The sequence below is a fragment of the Mirounga angustirostris genome, unplaced genomic scaffold (genome assembly GCF_029215605.1).
Source record: "Mirounga angustirostris isolate CCGP_5_RB_7025 unplaced genomic scaffold, mMirAng1.0.hap1 SCAF_15, whole genome shotgun sequence".
Taxonomy (NCBI): domain Eukaryota; kingdom Metazoa; phylum Chordata; class Mammalia; order Carnivora; family Phocidae; genus Mirounga; species Mirounga angustirostris.
The window spans coordinates 31188495-31208073 of record NW_026991723.1 but is presented as its reverse complement, the minus strand read 5'-3'; the positions used below and the strand labels follow the sequence as shown (position 1 = coordinate 31208073).

Genomic DNA, 19579 nt, shown 5'->3' with positions numbered 1-19579 from the left:
GGCCCAGAGCTGCAATGTCACAGTCTCTTTTTCAATAAATCCTCTAAGTCAAACTTTCTCCTCTTCTGTGTGTACCAAACTCCACAGACTCATGTTATTAGTGCCTGCTTCACCTCCCAGGTGAGTCATGGGGACCTGTGAGCATCTCCGTGCTTTGTAACACATCAACTGCTAGTGGCCATGGGCTAGCATGTGCACCCTCTTCTGCAGCTCTCAGGTCATGTTGGCTGCTGCCCCAGTGTCCTCCTGGGGGTCACACGGCCCTGAGAGCTGTTGCCCAATCATGGGCATGGCCTCTTTGAGTGACAAACCACCAAATCCCAGGGCTCCCACCCACTGCACCTCTCCCAAGGGAATTATGGGGACCTTCAAGCATCTCTGTGCTTTGTAACACATCAGCTGCTAGTGGCCAAGGGCTCGCACGTACACCTCCTTCAGCAACTCCCAGGTCATGCTGGATGCTGCCCCAGTGTCCCTCCATTGGCCACACCGCCCTGAGAGCTGTTGCTCTGTCATGGGTGCAAGCCATTTTATATCTCTCCTGGGATGTTAAACATCTAATCCTTTTCAGGGTGGTCAGTCAGACAGCAGTCTCCCTACCAGCTTGGGTCATGTTTTATGGTGACCAGAGCTGAGAGTCCCTTCTGTGCTCGTTGACCATAACCAGTCTCCCCACTCCACTGCTTGGGGACTCTATTGGTTCAGGCGTCCCCATTTTCTCTGAGTCTCCTGGGATCCTGAGACCACAATAATCCACTAGAATTCTGCCCTATTCATCCCCTGTGCCTTTTTCAGAAAGGGGTGTCTCTCACTAGAGCAGATTTCCAAGGGTCCTGATTTTTTGCTCCAGTGTTATATCACTTTCCAGTGGCTGGCTTATGGAGGCTCCCTCCCCCCTCTGTTTATCTTCCAATATTTCCCCCGAAGATTCAAGGTTCCACACCCCCTACCTTGCAAAAAGTAGTCATTTTTCTGCTTGTAGAGATCCAGATAAATCTTCTTACATTCCAGATTGAATTTGTGTGTGTTCAGAATGGTTTGATAGATATCCAGCTACATTCAAGGGACCAGCTGAAACGAGGTCCCTACTCTGCCACCATCTTGCCCCCCTCCACCATCCTCACTCAATTTGTAACATAGTTTTGGAAAGCTGAAGCCTAAAGGGACTCTTGAAAATAGTGAAGAGTCTGGTGGTAAATAATTTAGAGGAAGCTTGTAGTTCCATGACTGTAACAAGCTAAACTACAGTCCAGCTTATTTAACAAAGAAGACCAGGGAAAGAGACAGTTAAGAAGAGTCTTCCTGGAGTCAGAACAAACCTCAAGGGCTGGCTTTAAGAACTATCCCTGAAAAGGGGATCAGGCTGTAGAGCAATTTATGCCCTAGGACAGTGTCACAAGCAATGAAACAAACAACTGGTGGATATGACATCAGTAAAGGCAGACAGCTTCACAGAGAAATCTGGGTAAGAGACAGTCAAAGGGAATCCTGCTGAAATCATTGGTATCCCAGGGTTACTGTGCACATGCCTAAAGCTATGCTTTCCAAGGAGTAAAAGCAGAATGACAGCAGACATCGTGGGAAAACATATACTTCACTAAAAAGTCCAGTCGAGTCACTCATCAAAAAAGCAAACAACAAAAATAAGCCCTATGGGTGGGGGAATCAGTAGCCAGAGATGCTATGATATATTATCTAAAATATCAATTTTCAACAAAAATTTATAAGATATGCAAAGAAGAAAGTATTACTCATAGAGGAAAAACAGAAGCAAGTAATAGAAACTGCCCGTGAGAAGGGTCTATGTGGGATCTAGTAGACAAAGACTTCAAAGAAGTTATAATAAATATGTTCAGAGAACTAAAGATAACCATGCCTAAAGAAGTAGAGGAAGATATTGCAATATTGCACAAAATAGAGAATATCAATAAAGAGATTTAAAAAAAGAAAAAGTGGAAATTCTGGAGTTAAAAAATACTTTAATGAAATACGAAATTTACTAGAATGGCTGAACTGATTTGGACTGGCAGAAAAACTAATCCACAAACTTGAAAGATTAATTGATAAAAATTATGTAATCCAAAGAACAAAAATGAACTTCAGAGATACTTGGGACACTATGAAATGCATAATAGAGTAACAGAAATGATGACACAGAAAAGAGCAGAAAAAAAAAATATTTGAAGAAATAATGGCTGAAAATGTCCCAAATTTGAGGAAAACAAAATACTAATCTATACATTTACAAAGCTCAATAAAATCCAATAGTATAAGTACACAGAGATCCAGACAAAGATACATCAGAGTAAAAATGTTGAAAGCTAACAACAAAGAAGAAATTTTGAAAGTGGTGTAGGAAAGTGATTTATTGCATACAAGAGAGCCCACTTAAGTTTAGCAGTTGAATATTCATCAGAAGGTCCAGTAAGTAGCATCATGAATTAGTGGCTCTGGATGTAATCAAATGAATATTGACATAACTTGTTAGATTTTTGGGTTTGTCTTCAAGTGCCCAATGACTAAAGCCAATGATTTTGATATTATCAAAGGGCTGGTAGAGAATATATTCTATCACTTTATCCTCCTAGTTTCACTCCTTCAGGTGAAGGTACTCACTTGACTGCCCATGCAGTGCACTCACTGGGGAAAAGAAACATTATATTCTCTATTAACATCAAAGTAACCTTTAATAAACAATTGGAATTAGCTATTAAAATACCTGCTTTAATAGATAGAGGATGACAAAGGATAGAGGTGCTAATCTACAAACCTTCAGTGCTGTTTTGCCACTTAACATGAGGAGCCTAACGATGAGCCTTCATTAGATAAATCACTGTTTTATTGGTGTTATCGGGAAGATAAAATATGGAGTCTTAGTCAGTTTAGACTGCTATACCAAAATACCACAGATGTGGTGGCTTAAATAACAAATATCTATTTCTCACAGTTCTGGAGCCTGGAAGTCTGAGATCATTTTGGCAGCATGGTGGGGGTTCTTGGTAAAGGTCCTCATCCTGGTTTACAGATAGCTTCCTTGCCTCATATGGAGTAGAGAACAAGAGATTTGGTGTCCTTACCTTATAAGAACATTAGTTCATCATGGGGGCTCCATCCTCATGACCTCTTCTAAATCTAATTACCTCCTAAATGCTCCAGACCTCAAATACCATCACAATGGGGGAATTAAGCCTTCAAAATATGGATTCAGGATGGGGGGACACAAACATTCAGTCCACAGCATAGGGTATGAAAAAGAAATTTACATACAACTCATCTCTACTTTACAATTTTTTTTTAATGCCATACCTGGAAGGCCTTAGGGGAGATAAAATTAAGGTCCAATAAGCATTTCAAAAACAGAAACTACGGGCTTATGAAAAGATGGCGGAGGAGTAGGGGACCCTATTCCAACTGGTCCCTGGAATTACCAGACCACTCTGATTACCCACAAAATCAGCCTGAAATGTAAGAAGATAGATCTGGATCTCTACAAACAGAATATCGCAGGCAGTTGGTTCTGAGGTATGAAGGAGGGAGCCATGATTCTGTGGGCAGATATCAGAGGATAAATGGCAGGGGGAGGGAGACTGGCTGTCGGGATCCTACACCACTAGTGAGCAATAGCCTCCTGCACTGGGGACAGGGCATAGACTCACAGACCAGAGTGGCAGGGAAAGGACTTTAGGGCAGCCCCGCAGATGGAAACCGGAATGGTGGGGCCACACTTGCGAACTGGGGGCAGCTGGCAGTTTTAGAAGCACAAAGGGCAGAGATGTGCACCAACCTGGAGGTGAGGACTGGGAGCTAGTGCTGCTGAGGGGCACACAACCCAGGATGTTGCAGTTTATCGTAGCACAGACAGAAACAGAGATAGTGTGGCCTGGAGAACTCACTGAAGAACAGACTGTGATCTCTCTGCTCTGAGGCAGAGGGTTGTAAATGGTCTCTTCTGCTATGATGCTCGGAAGAGACACAGAAAGCCACCAGGGAAAGCCACCAGAGAACAAAATCCCCACAAAAAACGGTTTTCACTGAGCCCATCCCCCACCACAGGGGGTAGGGCAACTCTGCCCAAACAGGGTTGTCTGAATAACAGCACAGCAGGCCGCTCCCCAAGAAGACAGGCTGGGAAAATAAGAGGCCAGCAACCCTAAGGTCCCTAGAAAACAGGTGCATCTTGCTTGGGTTGTGGTCAATAATTTGGACTCTATACATTCCCTCAACCACCCATCAATAGAATGACTAGGAGGAGGAACCCCCAAAATAGGAAAGACTCAGAAATTATGACTTATGCCACAGATTTACAAATGGATTCAGATATAACCAAGATGTCGGAGATGGAATTCAGGCTAGCAATTGTGAAGACAATGGCTAGAATGGAGAAATCAATTAATGGCAACATAGAGTCTCTAAGGGCAGAAATGAAAGCTGAATTGGCAGAACTGAAAAATGCTATCAATGAGAGCCAATCTAATCTAGATAATCTAACAGCTAGGGTAAGCGAGGTAGAAGAACGAATTAGTGACCTGTAAGACTATTTAATAGATAAAAGGGAAAAAGAGGAGGCCAGGGAAAAACAACTCAGAATCCATGAAAATAGAATCAGAGAAATAAGTGACACCATGAAGTGTTCCAGTCTCAGAATTATTGGGATCCCAGAGGGGGTGGAGAGAGAGAGAGGACTGTAAGATATATTTGAGCAAATTGTAGCTGAGAACTTCCCTAATCTGGGGAATGAAACAAGCATTCATGTCCTAGATGCAGAGAGGACCCCTCCCAAGATCAAGGAAAACAGACCAATGCCGTGGCATGTAATAGTAAAACTTGCAAATCTTAGAACCAAGGAAACCATCTTAAGGGCAGTTAGGGGGAAGAGATTCCTTACGTACAGAGGGAGGAATATTAGAATAATGTCAGACCTATCCACAGAGACCTGGCAAGCCAGAAAGGCCTGGCAAGACATATTCACGGTACTAAATGAGAAGAACATGCAGGCAAGAATACTTTATCCAGCAAGGCAATCATTTAGAACGGATGGAGAGGTGCAGAGCTTCCAAGACCGGCAGAAACTGAAAGAATATGTGACCACCAAGCTGGCCCTGCCAGAAATATTAAGGGGGGTTCTATAAAAGGTGAAAGACCCCAAGAGTGATATACAACAGAAATTTACAGGGACAATCTATAAAAACAAGGACTTCACAGGCATCATGATGGCAATAAATTCATATGTTTCAATAATCACTCTCAACGTGAACAGCCTAAATGTTCCCATAAAATGGCACAGGGTTGTAGATTGGGTAAAAAGACAGGACCCATCCATATGCTGTCTACACGAGACTCATTTTGAACCTAAAGATACATCCACACTGAAAGTGAAGGCATGGAGATCCATCTTCCATGCCAGCGGACCTCAAAAGAAAGCTGGGGTAGCAATCCTTATATCAGACAAATTAGATTTTAAACTAAAGACTGTAGTTAGAGACACAGAAGGACAGTATATCATTCTTAAAGGGTCTATCCAACAAGAAGATCTAACAGTTGTAAATATGTACCCCCCCAACATGGGAGCAGCCATCTACATAAGCCAACTGTCAACCAAAATAAAGAGTCATATTGATAACAATACGTTAATTGTAGGAGACCTCAATACTCCACTCTCAGCAATAGACAGATCATCTAAGCAGAAAATCAATAAAGAAACAAGAGCTTTGAATGACACACTGGACCAGATGGACCTCATAGATATATACAGAAGATTCCACCCTAAAACAACAGAATAGTCATTCTTCTCGAGCACACATGGAACTGTCTCCAGAATAGACCACATATTGGGTCACAAATCAGGTCTCAACGGATACCAAAAGATTGAGATGATTCCCTGCATATTCTCAGACCATAATGCTTTAAAACTGGAACTCAATCACAAGAAAAATTTGGCAGAAATTCAAACACTTGGAAGCTAAAGACCACTCTGCTCAAGAATGTTTGGGTCAACCAGGAAATCAAAGAAGAACTTAAACAATTCATGGAAACCAATGAGAATGAAAACATATCAGTCCAAAACCTATGGGATACTGCAAAGGCGGTCCTAAGGGGGAAATACATAGCCATCCAAGCCTCACTCAAAAAAATAGAAAAATCCCGAATACACCAACTAACTCTATACGTTAAAGAACTAGAGAAAAAGCAACAAACGATGCCTAAGCCACTCATTAGAAGAGAAATAATTAAGGTTAAAGCAGAGATCAAGGAATTAGAAACCAGAAACACAGTAGATCAGATCAGCGAAACTAGAAGCTGGTTCGTTGAAAGAATCAATAAGATCAATAAACCACTGGCCAGACTTATCCAAAAGAAAAGAGAAAGGACCCAAATTAATAAAATTATGAATGAAAGGGGAGAGATCATGACTAACACCAAGGAAATAGAAACAATTATTAGAAATTATTATCAACAACTGTATGCCAATAAACTGAGCAATCTGGATGAAATGGAGGCCTTCCTGGAAAACTATAAACTGCCAAGACTGAGAAAGGAAGAAATTGACAACCTGACTAGGCCAATAACCAGTAACGAGATTGAAGCAGTGATCAAAAACCTCCCCAAAAACCAGAGTCCAGGGCCTGATGGATTCCCTGGGGAATTCTACCAAACATTCAAAGAAGAAATAATACCTATTCTCCTGAAGCTGTTTCAAAAAATAGAAACAGAAGGAAAGCTTCCAGAGTCATTCTATGAGGCCAGCATTACGTTAATCCCCAAACCAGGCAAAGACTCCATCAAAAAGGAGAATTTCAGACTGATATCCCTGAGGAATATGGATTCCAAAATCCTCAACAAAATTCTAGCTAACAGGATCCAACAATACATTAAACAGATCACCCACCATGACCAAGTGGGATTTATCCCTGGGATGCAAGGGTGGTTCAACATTCACAAATCAATCAATGTGATAGAACACATTAAGAGGAGAGAGAAGAACCATATGGTCCTCTCAATTGATGCAGAAAAAGCATTTGACAAAGTACAGCATCCTTTCCTGATTAAAACTCTTCAGAGTATAGGGATAGAGGGAACATTCTTCAATTTCATAAAAATCCATCTATGAAAAACCCACAGCGAATATCATCCTCAATGGGGAAAGCCTGAGAGCCTTTCCCTTAAGATCAGAAACATGACAAGGATGCCCACTCTTGCCACTATTGTTCAACATAGTACTAGAAGTCCTAGCCTCAGCAATCACACACACAAAAGAAATAAAAGGTATTCAAATTGGCAAAGAAGTCAAACTATCTCTCTTAACAGATGACATACTTTATGTGAAAACCCAAAAGACTCCACCCCCAAATTACTAGAACTCATACAGCAATTCAGTAATGTGGCAGGATACAAAATCAATGCACAGAAATCAGTTGCTTTCTTATATACTAACAATGTAACTGTAGAAAGAGAAATTAGAGAATCAATTCCATTTACAACAGCACCAAAAACTGTAAGATACCTTGGAATAAACCTAACCAAAGAGAGAAAGGATCTATACTCTAGGAATCACAGAACACTCATGAAAGAAATTGAAGAAGACAGAAAAAGATGGAAAAACATTCCATGCTCATGGATCAGAAGAATAAACACTGTTAAAATGTCTATGCTGCAAGCAATCTATACCTTCAATGCCATTCCAATCAAAATACCAATGACATTTTTCAAAGTGCTGGAACAAACAATCCTAAAATTTGTATGGAATGAGAGAAGACCCTGTGTCACCAAGGAAATGTTGAAAAAAACAAAACAAAACAAAACAAAGCTGGGGGCATCACGTTGCCTGATTTCAAGCTATATTACAAAGCTGTGATCACCAAGACAGCATGGTACTGGCACAAAAACAGACACATAGCCAATGGAACAGAATAGAGAGCCCAGATATGGACTCTCAACTCTATGGTCAAATAATCTTCGACAAAGCAGGAAAAAATATGCAATGGAAAAAAGACAGTCTCTTCAAAAAATGTGCTGGAAAAATTGGACAGCCACATGCAGAAGAATGAAACTCAACCATTCTCTTACAGCATACACAAAGACAAAGTCAAAATGGACGAAAGACCTCAATGTGAGACAGGAATCCATCAAAATCCTAGAGGAGAACATAGACAGTAACCTCTTCGACACTGGCCATAGCAACTTCTTTCAAGACACGTCTCCAAAGGCAAGGGAAATATAAGCAAAAATGAACTTTTGGGACTTTATCAAGATAAAAAGCTTCTGCACAGCAAAGGAAACAGTCAACAAACAAAGAGGCAACCCACAGAATGGGAGAAGATATTTGCAAATGATACTACAAAGGGCTGATATCCAAGATCTATAAAGAACGTCTCAAACTCAACACCCAAAAAACAAATAATCAAGTCAAAAAATGGGCAGAAAACATGAACAGATACTTCTCAAAAGAAGACATACAAATGGCTCTCAGACACATGAAATGTTCATCATCATTAGCCATCAGGGAAATTCAAATCAAAACCACAAGGAAATACTACCTTACACCAGTTAGAACAGCAAAAAATAACAAGACAGGGAACAACAAATATTGGAGAGGATGTGGAGAAAGGGGAACCCTCTTACACTGTTGGTGGGAATGCAAGTTGGTACAGCCACTTTGGAAAACAGTGTGGAGGTGCCTCAAAAAATTAAAAATAGAGCTACCCTATGACCCAGCAATTGCACTACTGGGTGTTTACCCCAAAGACACAGATGTAGTGAAAAGAAGGGCCATATGCACCCCAATGTTCATAGCAGCAATGTCCACAATAGCCAAACTGTGGAAAGAGCCGAGATGCCCTTCAACAGATGAATGGATAAAGAAGATGTGGTCCATATATACAATGGAATATTACTCAGCCATCAGAAAGGATGAATACCCAACTTTTACATCAACACGGATGGGACTGGAGGAGATTATGCTAAGTGAAATAAATCAAGCAGAGAAAGTCAATTATCATATGGTTTCACTTATTTATGAAACATAAGGAATAGCATGGAGGACATTAGAGGAAGGAAGGGAAAAATGAAGGGGGGGAAATCGGAGGGAGAGACAAACTACGAGAGTCTATGGACTCCAAGAAACCAACTGAGGGTTTTAGAGGGGAGGGGGGTGGGGGGATGGGTAGCCCGGTGATGGGTATTAAGGAGGGTACGTGTTGCATGGAACACTGGGTGTTATAAGCAAACAATGAATCATGAAACACTACATCAAAAACTAATGATGTACTGTATGATGACTAACATATCATCAAAAAAAAAAATAATGGCAAATGAGGGCAATGTGAGATTGTTGCTGAGTGGAGAAGAGCCAAAATTTGGATGTTACATAGGGGGAAAATCTAAGATAACTCTGGTGCCTTTTGAGAGGTTTAGAACAAGTGAATAATATGGTCTTTTAGCTTAGACTCAGATGTCCCTTTGGGCAAAAGACTGCCAAAATTCCTCCACTTTTAAAGAAATGAGGCAGCTGTACAATGGCCAACTTAATAAACATACTTCCAGGATTATTTTATGTCCTCCTAATCAATGAAGAGATCAGAGCTCAGACTATAACTATTTGGAATAATACTAATGTGGCTGTCTCTTCTGGTTTTCATTTCACAGAATACTAAGTCTGTGAAATAGAATTGGCGTAAAGACTTAAATGATGACAGATTGACTAGCGTTCTTAATTATTCAAAAGATGTATACCATAATGTACAGATTAGGTAGGCAAAAACAAAAAGCAAAAATATAAAAATATGAGACCATTTGTGCTGCATTATAGGATAGTTTAAATGATATAATTCCTCACTCGTTATTACAATTCTTTGAAATATGTGTATGCATTTTGATTGTCTATTTGAATATATGCTGTTGAAAGACACGTGTCGGACAGGACTGCTGTCAAACTAAGAGTGAATTTTGTTGTTGTTATAAAATGCTTTAACCCAAAATCGGGGAGGGGGGGTGGACTTTGCTATGAGGGTTAAGTCCTTCAGACCTGGCATAGGCTTGAGCTAAAGTATCTGCACATCATTATCTGTTGGTTAAGGAATGAAATATATTAATAGTATTTCTTTATAACCAGCAGTCCAGGATGTTTGGGGGCAGGTGTTAACAGCTTATCAACAGTGTTTATTAATAACAGTGTGATTGATAACTTACACCTGTTTTTACTGAAACCTTTAGAGTCCTCTGCTGTTGGGGCTGGTTACATAGTAAAAATATGCCCACATATCTGGCAGGGTATGAGAAATCCCAACAGTAAATCCATTTTGGGCTTCTGAGTGATTCTGTGCATAGTGGTTCTTATCTGACAGTGAAACTATGTTCATGTAACAGAGGAAAATGGGAGCTCATGCCTGGCTCTTATCCAAACCCCATGGTATGAAGCAGGCTTTGGCTGTATGCAAATCCTTACTTTAATGATATTGCACCCTTTTCCCCTAATAAATTGTACACATGTCAGCATTGTCATTTTGGGTCCTATGAATCTTCTTTAGCAATTTAATCCTGTTTAAGTCAAGTTAGTACACCACATTTTCTGGCAATGTGACAGTTCTGTAGTTTTAGGCATTGTGTCCATTTCTCAATATGTAATTTTTTTTTCTTTCTCTTGAGTTGTGTCTCCATACGGCATGTAGCTCTTTTTCCATATTCAGTTTATTCAATGGTCTCTTGTTCCCTTATTTCTGTGCTAATGACTTTTTCACTGTGCGTGCTGGTTTCTGATCTATTTCTCTTGGATTTACTGCACTCTGGTCATCAACAATCTTCTCTGGTTTCCTGAGTAGTCTAACAAGTATCTTATTCCTGTTATTTCAATAGGGACATGATTACATGCTATCTGTGCTGTTGCATTATCATCTTCTATCAGAGGTGTATGCCATACACTGTTTTGAGAACAAGTTTATCAACAAAACTATTTTCCATATGTACTCCAATCAATACAGTTCTCTCCCAGAAGTGTTGCTTTTATGAGTTCCCCTTAGATTTTCACTCGCATTTATGTCTGACATGATTTGTATGTGTGCAGTAACACGCCCATGTGTTCTTGCTTCCCTAGTACCTCTTGCTTCCCAATAATCCTTTCATAGTTTAGCTATTAAGCTATTACCTAGGAGTGACCATCTGCTCCTACATCTTTATGTATGTCATCTATCTATGGGTTTAGCCTGTATGTCTAAACTTAGCTTTCTAATGATAACATACCCATTCCTTTTAAATCTTGACTAGTACCATCCAATTTATTCATGCTTTTAAAAAACCCTATACAAACATTTAGCTTTTTAATATTCCACCTTTCTAAGTTTCACTTATTTCTCCTATTATCATAGATTTTAGTTATGATGATTGGTCATTCTTCATATCTCCTATTGTTATCTGGGTTAATATAATGATCTGGGTTGATTAGCTCCTGAAATACAAAGTTTCTTTCAGTCCTTTTATTACTCAAAGTCCAAACTCTATGAATTAAATAAAATATAAGAATTGGGTACGACTATGATGATAAAGTATGAAGATAAAATTCTGAAGCTAAATCCTTGGGGGCAAAGGGCAATGACTCATTAACATTCCAACAAACACTAAAAACAAAAATTTTGGACTATGAGCTGGATCAGTGTGAAGTTTTTAAATTCTGGGTGTTATAATTTTTAATCTATCTGCATTTATACTGTTTCCAACATTAAATTCAGAAATATATAAAAAAGGATTCTTAGGGGCGCCTGGGTGGCTCAGTCGTTAAGCGTCTGCCTTCGGCTCAGGTCATGATCCCAGGGTCCTGGGATCAAGCCCCACATCAGGCTCCCTGCTCCACGGGAAGCCTGCCTCTCCCTCTCCCACTCCCCCTGCTTGTGTTCCCTCTCTCGCTGTGTCTCTGTCAAATAAGTAAAATCTTTTAAAAAAAAAAGATTCTTAGATTATGTACACTGTGATAAACTAAACATAAATTTTTACCAAGTAGCACAGTGCTCCCCTATCCATGCTTTTGAGGGATACACTAAACCAGGTGATCAAGCTTAGCACTGTCAGTGATTACTCACGTTGACAGCATATACTATGATGAGAATAGCATTTTATTTCTGTGGTCTTCCTACAAAACAACACAAAACACAGAACAAAACAGACCTGTAATGCCATTGCAATCATTTTTTAAAAAAAAGACATGAGAAACCTAAATTGAGGGGTATTCTATAAAATACTTGACAAGTACTCCTCAAAACTGTCAAGGAAACTGAAACATGGAAGGTCTATGAAATTGTCACAGACCCATTAAATGTAATGTGGTGTCCTGGATGGGATCTTGGAATATAAAAATAGGATCTCGAAATATAAAAATATTAGGGAAAGGGGTGACTGGGTGGCTCAGTCGGTTAAGCATCCAACTCTTGGTTTTGGCTCAGGTCATGATCTTGCAGCTGTGGGATTGGGCCCTGTGTCAGGATCTGCACTCAGTGCAGAGCCTGCTTCAGATTCTTGCCCTCTCCCTACTACTCACTCACTCTCAAATAAATAAAATCTTTTAAACATTAGGGAAAAACCAGTGCAATCTGAAAAATGTTTAGTTAATAATGTATCAGTGTCATTACTTACTTAAGACAAATATACCAGAGTAAGATGTTAGTAAGAGAAACTGGGTGAGAAGTATATAGTATTGTTAGTTTTTATTAAAATCTAAAACTATTCTAAACTGAAGTTAATTTTTTTTTAAAGATTTTATTTATTCACTTGAGACACAGAGATACAGAGAGAGAGAGAGCATGAGCAGTAGGAGAGGGAGAAGCAGACTCCCTGCTGAGCCAGGAGCCCGATGTGGGACTCGATCCCAGGACCCTGGGATCATGACCTGAGCTGAAGGCAGACACTTAACCATCTGAGCCACCCAGGCGCCCCTGAAGTTAATTTTTTAACAGTACTCCAGGTTTGATAATTTCCTTTTCATATATAGTTTTCTGAAAAATCAGGAATGCAGAAAGATTTTTTCCCTATCATTTACCTTTGAACACTGTGCACTAAACTCAAGTTGCATCAAGGTGTCAGAGACTGAGGAGATGCACTTATCTGCTAGAACTTCCTTGTCCCAAAGAATGCTGATTCAATAACTGGTGTATCAGCCCTGGTGGTGTGATGATACAGCCTTCATCCAATGGTGAGCTCTTAGTACAGGCTCTTTTCCTTGGCAGTGATGCTGCAAAGTGGTAACAACCCAGTGTCAAAGAAGTACCTGTTCTCCAATTAATACTAAAGGTATGTCATCATTTCCCCTCACATAGTATCAGCAGGGGATTGGGAATAGAAAACTTACTCAGGGTATCAACTGACTTACTGTCCTCATGCTCAATCTACCAGATCACACTTGCAGAAAGCAACGTGCCCAGAGTTGAGAGAAATTTTGTGATTCAGGTTTTTAAAAAACGAGGACTGCATTTACTTTCTTCTCTGTGCTGACCAAACCATGTAGCCTCAAATGATGACAGACTAACCAATATTTTCTTGGCTAAAACTATACAACACTAAATCGTTCCCTCAGAAGTTAGTCTGCTTTTTAATACTAATGTGGTACTTATGATATGAAAGTAGCCTTTTTCATTCCAATTCCAAAACCTGCTGTCCAAGCAGGATAAAAATAACAATGGTTTGCAACACTGCATAATGTGAACACACATTATGAGGTTGGAAAAAGATCCTACACAAGATGCGTAGGCTATATGCATACTAGAGGAGTGAAGCTATGATATCCTTTATAATTACACAGTACAAAATAAAGCACTAGTGGGATATAATGAAGGCCAAAAAACATGTAAGAATCATCCAGCCCACCTACCCACATACACATACATACACACAAGGAAACTTAGGAAATCTTACGGATCTCCAATATCCTAGAAAGCAGGGCCACACTACCAGGCAGACAGCAGGCAGGCCAAAATGTCATAGCATCAACAGCATCAAGCTGAGGGAAGCCAACAGAATGTAAACTGTAACTCAAAAAAGGAAAGTGGACAGGTTCCAGAGCAGGTTTGCCTGCTGCCTTCTACTAGAACTCATCAGCAGTAATGAATTCTGTTACATAAACTGATATAGATGTACCACATAGCTCAGAGACTAGCCACAAACATTTATTGGTATTGTCCACAGAATTCAAATTCTTCTTCCATCTTTAAAACTTTACATTCCATGGTGAGTTCGTGTATAGAATATTTTATTATATACTTTCTATAAAACTTGATGTTACATATAAACCACAAATTTAGGTACATCAGTTCTAGGTGAAGATTTTATCTTCAATTCTGAAACATGTATTTCCTCAGGAAAAAAAAATTACCTGGAGCAAACTTTCAGTAGTTGTTAAAAAATATCATTTATCAAAATATAAGATTTTGGTCAAATCTTAATTACCTGCTATTAAATACGTAGTAAAGGCTTTTGTGTTTTTCCCTGAGATTTCTCTAATTTTTAATGAAAGCTTCTGATCAGTCAGGATGTTGACAGTTTTCTTCCTCATGTGAAGTCTCTGATGTACAATGACAGGCTGAATTTTATAGGTCTTCTGACATGATATTCATAGGGTTTTGTCCCATTGTAACAGAGTTAACTAAACTATGTGCATTTAACAAACAGAACAGAATCTTTAAGAGCTCAACAGAGTACAGTTTTTTAAGCCAACTTGTGAAGATCTACTAGTGGAGAACTGTTTCACCCAGTTATTCAGATTTTGGCTTCTTTCACCTTGTGTTCTACCATGTTTAATACACATGCCAAGTCTGCCCTGGCAATATCTCTATTCCAACATAACATAGGACAGAAAGAATGTAAGGTGACTTTTGAAGGCTAGACTTAGCTTAAATGTTATACTGTCATATTCCATGACCAGTATCACTCAAATGAAAGACTGGGAAATTAGACAAACTATGTGCCTAGTGGAAAAGGAAATGTTTAAGGGAAACAATCTGCCAGTCTGTGACATGAGCTTTTTTACTGTGTGTTATCAATTAAGGTAGGAGTCCCTTCAGGACTTCCCAAATTCACCACATCAAGGGTTTCCTTTCTGGTGTGCATTCTGGAGTGATGTACTCTAAGAGCTGCCTTACGAATAAAAGTTTTCCTGCATTCATTACATTCATAGGGTTTCTCTCCTGTGTGAATTCTCTGGTGTACTCTGAGAGTTGAATTTTGTGCAAAAGCTTTCCCACATTCATTACACTCATAAGGTTTCTCCCCTGTGTGAATTCTCTGGTGTGCACTAAGGTGTGACTTCTGGGAGAAAGTCTTCCCACATTCATTACATTCATAGGATTTTACACCTGTGTGAGTTCTCTGATGTACTCTGAGGGTTGAATTATGGGCAAAAGGTTTCCCACATATATTACATTCATAGGGTTTCTCCCCTGTATGAATTCTCTTATGTGCAATAACATACGACTTCTGGGAGAAAGTTTTCCCACATTCATTACATTCATAGGGTTTCTCCCCTGTTTGAGTCCTCAGATGTGCCCGGAGGTGTGATGTCTTGGAGAAAGTTTTCCCACATTCATTACACTCATAGGGTTTCTCCCCTGTGTGAATTCTCTGATGTGCCCTGAGGGCTGAATTATCAGCAAAAGTTTTCCCACATTCCTTGCATTCATAAGGTTTCTCCCCTGTGTGGATTCTCTGATGTGCACAGAGGTGTGTTCTTTGGGAGAAAGTTTTCCCACATTCACTACACTCATAGGGTTTCTCACCTGTGTGAATTCTTTGATGGACTATGAGGGCTGCCTTATAGACAAACGTTTTCCCACATTCATTACATTTATAAGGTTTTTCCCCTTTGTGAATTCTCTCATGTCCACTGAGGTATGATTTCTGAGAGAAGGTTTTCCCACACTCGCTACATTCATAAGGTTTCTCCCCTGTGTGAATTCTCTGATGTGTACTGAGATGTGTCTTCTGTGAAAAAGTTTTCCTACATTCGTTACATTCATAGAGTTTCTCCCCTGTATGAATTTTCTGATGTGCTCTGAGAGCTGAATTATGGGCAAATGTTTTCATACATTCATTACATTCATATGGTTTCTCCCCTGTATGAATTCTCTGATGTACTCTGAGAGCTGAATTATGGGCAAAGGTTTTTTCACAGTCACTACACTCATAGGGTTTCTCCCCTGTGTGAATTCTCTGATGTGCTCTAAGGGCTGAATTATGGGCAAAAGATCTCCCACAGTCATTACATTCATAGGGTTTCTCACCTGTATGAATTCTCTGATGTGCTCGGAGAACAGATATATGGGCAAAGGACCTCCCACATTCATTACATTCATAAGGTTTCTCCCCTGTGTGAATTCTCTGATGTGCCCTGAGGGTTGAATTATCAGCAAAAGTTTTCCCACATCTGTTACATTCATAGGGTTTCTCGCCAGTATGGACTCTCTGATGTGCACTAAGGTGTGTCTTGTGAGAGAAAGTTTTCCCACATTCAGTACATTTGTAGGGTTTTTCGCCTGTGTGAATTCTCTGATGTGCTCTGAGATGTGACGTCTTAGAGAAAGTTTTCCCACATTCAATACATTTGTAGGATTTCTCCCCTGTGTGAATTCTCTGATGTTCTTTGAGATGTCCCATCTTGGAGAATGTTTTCCCATATATGTTACTTTGATAGAGTTTCATTCCTGTGTGTGTTCTCTGGTGTACTGTGAGCGCAGACTTCCTGTAAGATTTCCCACATCCACTGTTATCATAATCCTTTGTGTGAATTGTCAGATTTTCATGGATGTTTGATTTTTGACAGAAAGTTTTCCCATATTTATTACATTCACAGAGACTGACCCTCATATCAGTTCCAGGATAATGAATAGGGTGTGAACTTGAACAAAAAGATTCCCCGCATTCCTCACATTCCTCAGGTTTCTCCTCTGAGTGGGTCCTCAGATGATGAATGAGTTGTCCTTTCTGGTAAAAGGATTTCCTGCACTCATTACATTCAAATGACTTCTCTCCAGTTTCACTTTGCTGATGATGTACACTGAGGGCTGAGTTTTGATGGAAGGACCTCCCATATTTATCACACTGGTAGAGTTCCTCTTCTGTGTGACTTCTCTGACATACTATAAGGTCTAATTTCTGGTAGAAGGCATTTATACATCCATTATATGCACAAAATTCATCTCTAATTTGTGTCTTTTTTTGTATTATATGGGTTGAGCTCTGGCTCAACTTTTCTTCACATTTATTGCTTGCAAAAGCACCCTGTTCTTTAACAGTTCTCTGAGACTGAGTGAGAGGTAAGAGCCTGCTGAAGTTATTCCCATTTTCATTATATTCAGAGTTTGTCATAGCCATGTGAACTTTATCATATTTCACAGTGGTGGTTTTGTCACAGGATTTCCCACATTCATTAAGATCAAAGCATTTCTCTCTTGTGCCAGTTCTCACATAGTTAAATAAAGTTGCTTTATCACAGTTTTTCCTAAATTCATCATCCTTATAGGATTCCTCTCCTATAACACAGTGAGTCTTATCATGTAAAACTTTCCTAAATTCATTACATTCAAAAGACTGCTCCAGGCTTTGAAGTTTCTGATGCTCTTTCCTATTATTGAGAGGTTTCATGTTTTTATTATAACCATAAGATTTCTCTCCAGTAGTATGAGTTTTCTCATGTTTAATATCAAGCTGCAACTTTTTGCATACATTCATGTAATCAGCCTTCTTTCTTGAATAGTTTCTATCACAAATAATTAATTCAGAAACAACTGGCAAATTCATTCTACATGAGTCACATTTACAGGGCATTTTTCCAAAAGAATTTGGAATTTTATCCAGAGTAAATGGTTTTTCTAAAACTTTCTGCCCTTCTTTACTCAGTGTTTTGTTATCAGTGAATATTACTTGCCACAGAGGTTTCGCTTGTTTTTCCTGGTTTCCCTCAATGAGAATATCAACACTGAAATATCCTAAAATGAGAAAAATTGAAAATATCTTTATATCTTATATCTCTTATGGAGAGGAACTTACAGCCATATGTTTGTTATGTATTGTATTCTGTTACAGGTCACATTTCCAAATATCAGTAATTCATGCACATAGAGAAAAGACAGATACACTTTTTCCTCATCGGTGTTGTTTAAAGAAAACAGGTATTATTTTCAGTGCTGGCCAAGACTGAGTAGCTACCTCCTTTCTTCCTAAGTCCTCCCTCTTACAATTAACAAATCCCTGGACAAAAAAAATATATCAATAACTAAATCAACAGTAAGTAAGATGCTACAAAATGGAATGTGGACTTTGGAACTCAAGAAATGACATAGCAGAGGATTCCAAGACTGTTCTTTCTGCTTCCCATATATCTTACATAGGGCACTGGAGTGTTGGAAAAGCCCTCAATCCAAGTCAACAATATACATAACAAAAAGAGCTATAAGAAAAGCCTGTTCCTTCTAGCCAAAGGTCTGAAAAAAAGGTGGTTTAACAGAACAGAAAATCTTTTTGACAATACCCACCCTGCTCAAGCCAAACAAAAATAGGTTTAACAGGGAATGAAAGTTCCACTGCCACAGGTATAAAAAAGGACTGGACACTCTTAAGAAAATTTCTTTCCATGAGACAAAACTAAGAGCTCACTAGAGAGATCATGAAGAATTCTAAGAAAGTTCTATTCACAGGACATTCAGAGATGGTAACAGCAACCACTACCAAAATTCTTCCTGGAACCACATTCTTATCTATTCTATGGAATCTGCAATAGCAAAAGCAATAAATCTGTTTTTAGGGCACTTATGGCAACACAGCAGGTAGGGAAGGAAAGAAGGGAAAAGAGGCAGGAATACTACAATATTACAGCTAGAAGGGATGGAACAGCATTTGTAATAACCATGCTCTCAAAACCCAAGAATACAGTACATTTAAAAAACAGTTTAATTTACATTATTGTCAAATGCACAGGAAACATTCATCACAGCAGACTGCGTTCTATACTGCAAGAAAATTTTTCACAAATATAAAAAACAGAAATCAAAGTATAATCTCAGGCCATCAAGAAATTATACTAGAAATCAGTAACACAAAGTCACCTGGAGAAACACAAAATACTTGTAAATTAATACACTTCTAATTAACCCATTGGTCAAAGAGAAAATTTCATAGGAAACTAAGATAGTTAGAATTGGATGAAAACAATAATGTTTAGAACATATAGAAATTTGTGGGAAGGAGCTAAAGTAGTGCTCAGAGATAAATTTGTAGCTTACAACTTTTTTTTGATTAAGATTTTATTTATTTATTTGAGAGAGAGAATGAGAGAGAGCATGAGAGGGAGGAGGGTCAGAGGGAGAAGCAGACTCCCTGCCAGGCAGGGAGCCTGATGCGGGACTCGATCCCGGGACTCCAGGATCATGACCTGAGCCGAAGGCAGTTGCTTAACCAACTGAGCCACCCAGGCGCCCTAAAGCTTACAACTTTTTATATTACAAAAGATTCCAGTTACCCAGTTCCACTTTAACAAATTTGACAGAGAAAAAATTAAATCTAAAGAAAGCAAAAGGAAGAAAATAATAAAGACTAGAGAAGACAATAAAATTGA

The 19579-nt window shown here is 39.2% G+C and overlaps 1 protein-coding gene across 1 annotated transcript in view; it reads right to left on the bottom strand.

The window, feature by feature from the left end:
- Positions 1 to 6120: 6120 nt before the first annotated feature.
- The window catches only part of ZNF658 (zinc finger protein 658), a 33271-nt gene continuing 19812 nt past the window's right edge, over positions 6121 to 19579 (bottom strand). The window contains exon 5 of the mRNA XM_064579950.1: positions 6121 to 17954. Coding sequence (XP_064436020.1) covers positions 14998 to 17954 — 2957 coding nt within the window. The 3' untranslated portion in view covers positions 6121 to 14997. The remainder of the gene's footprint in view (positions 17955 to 19579) is intronic.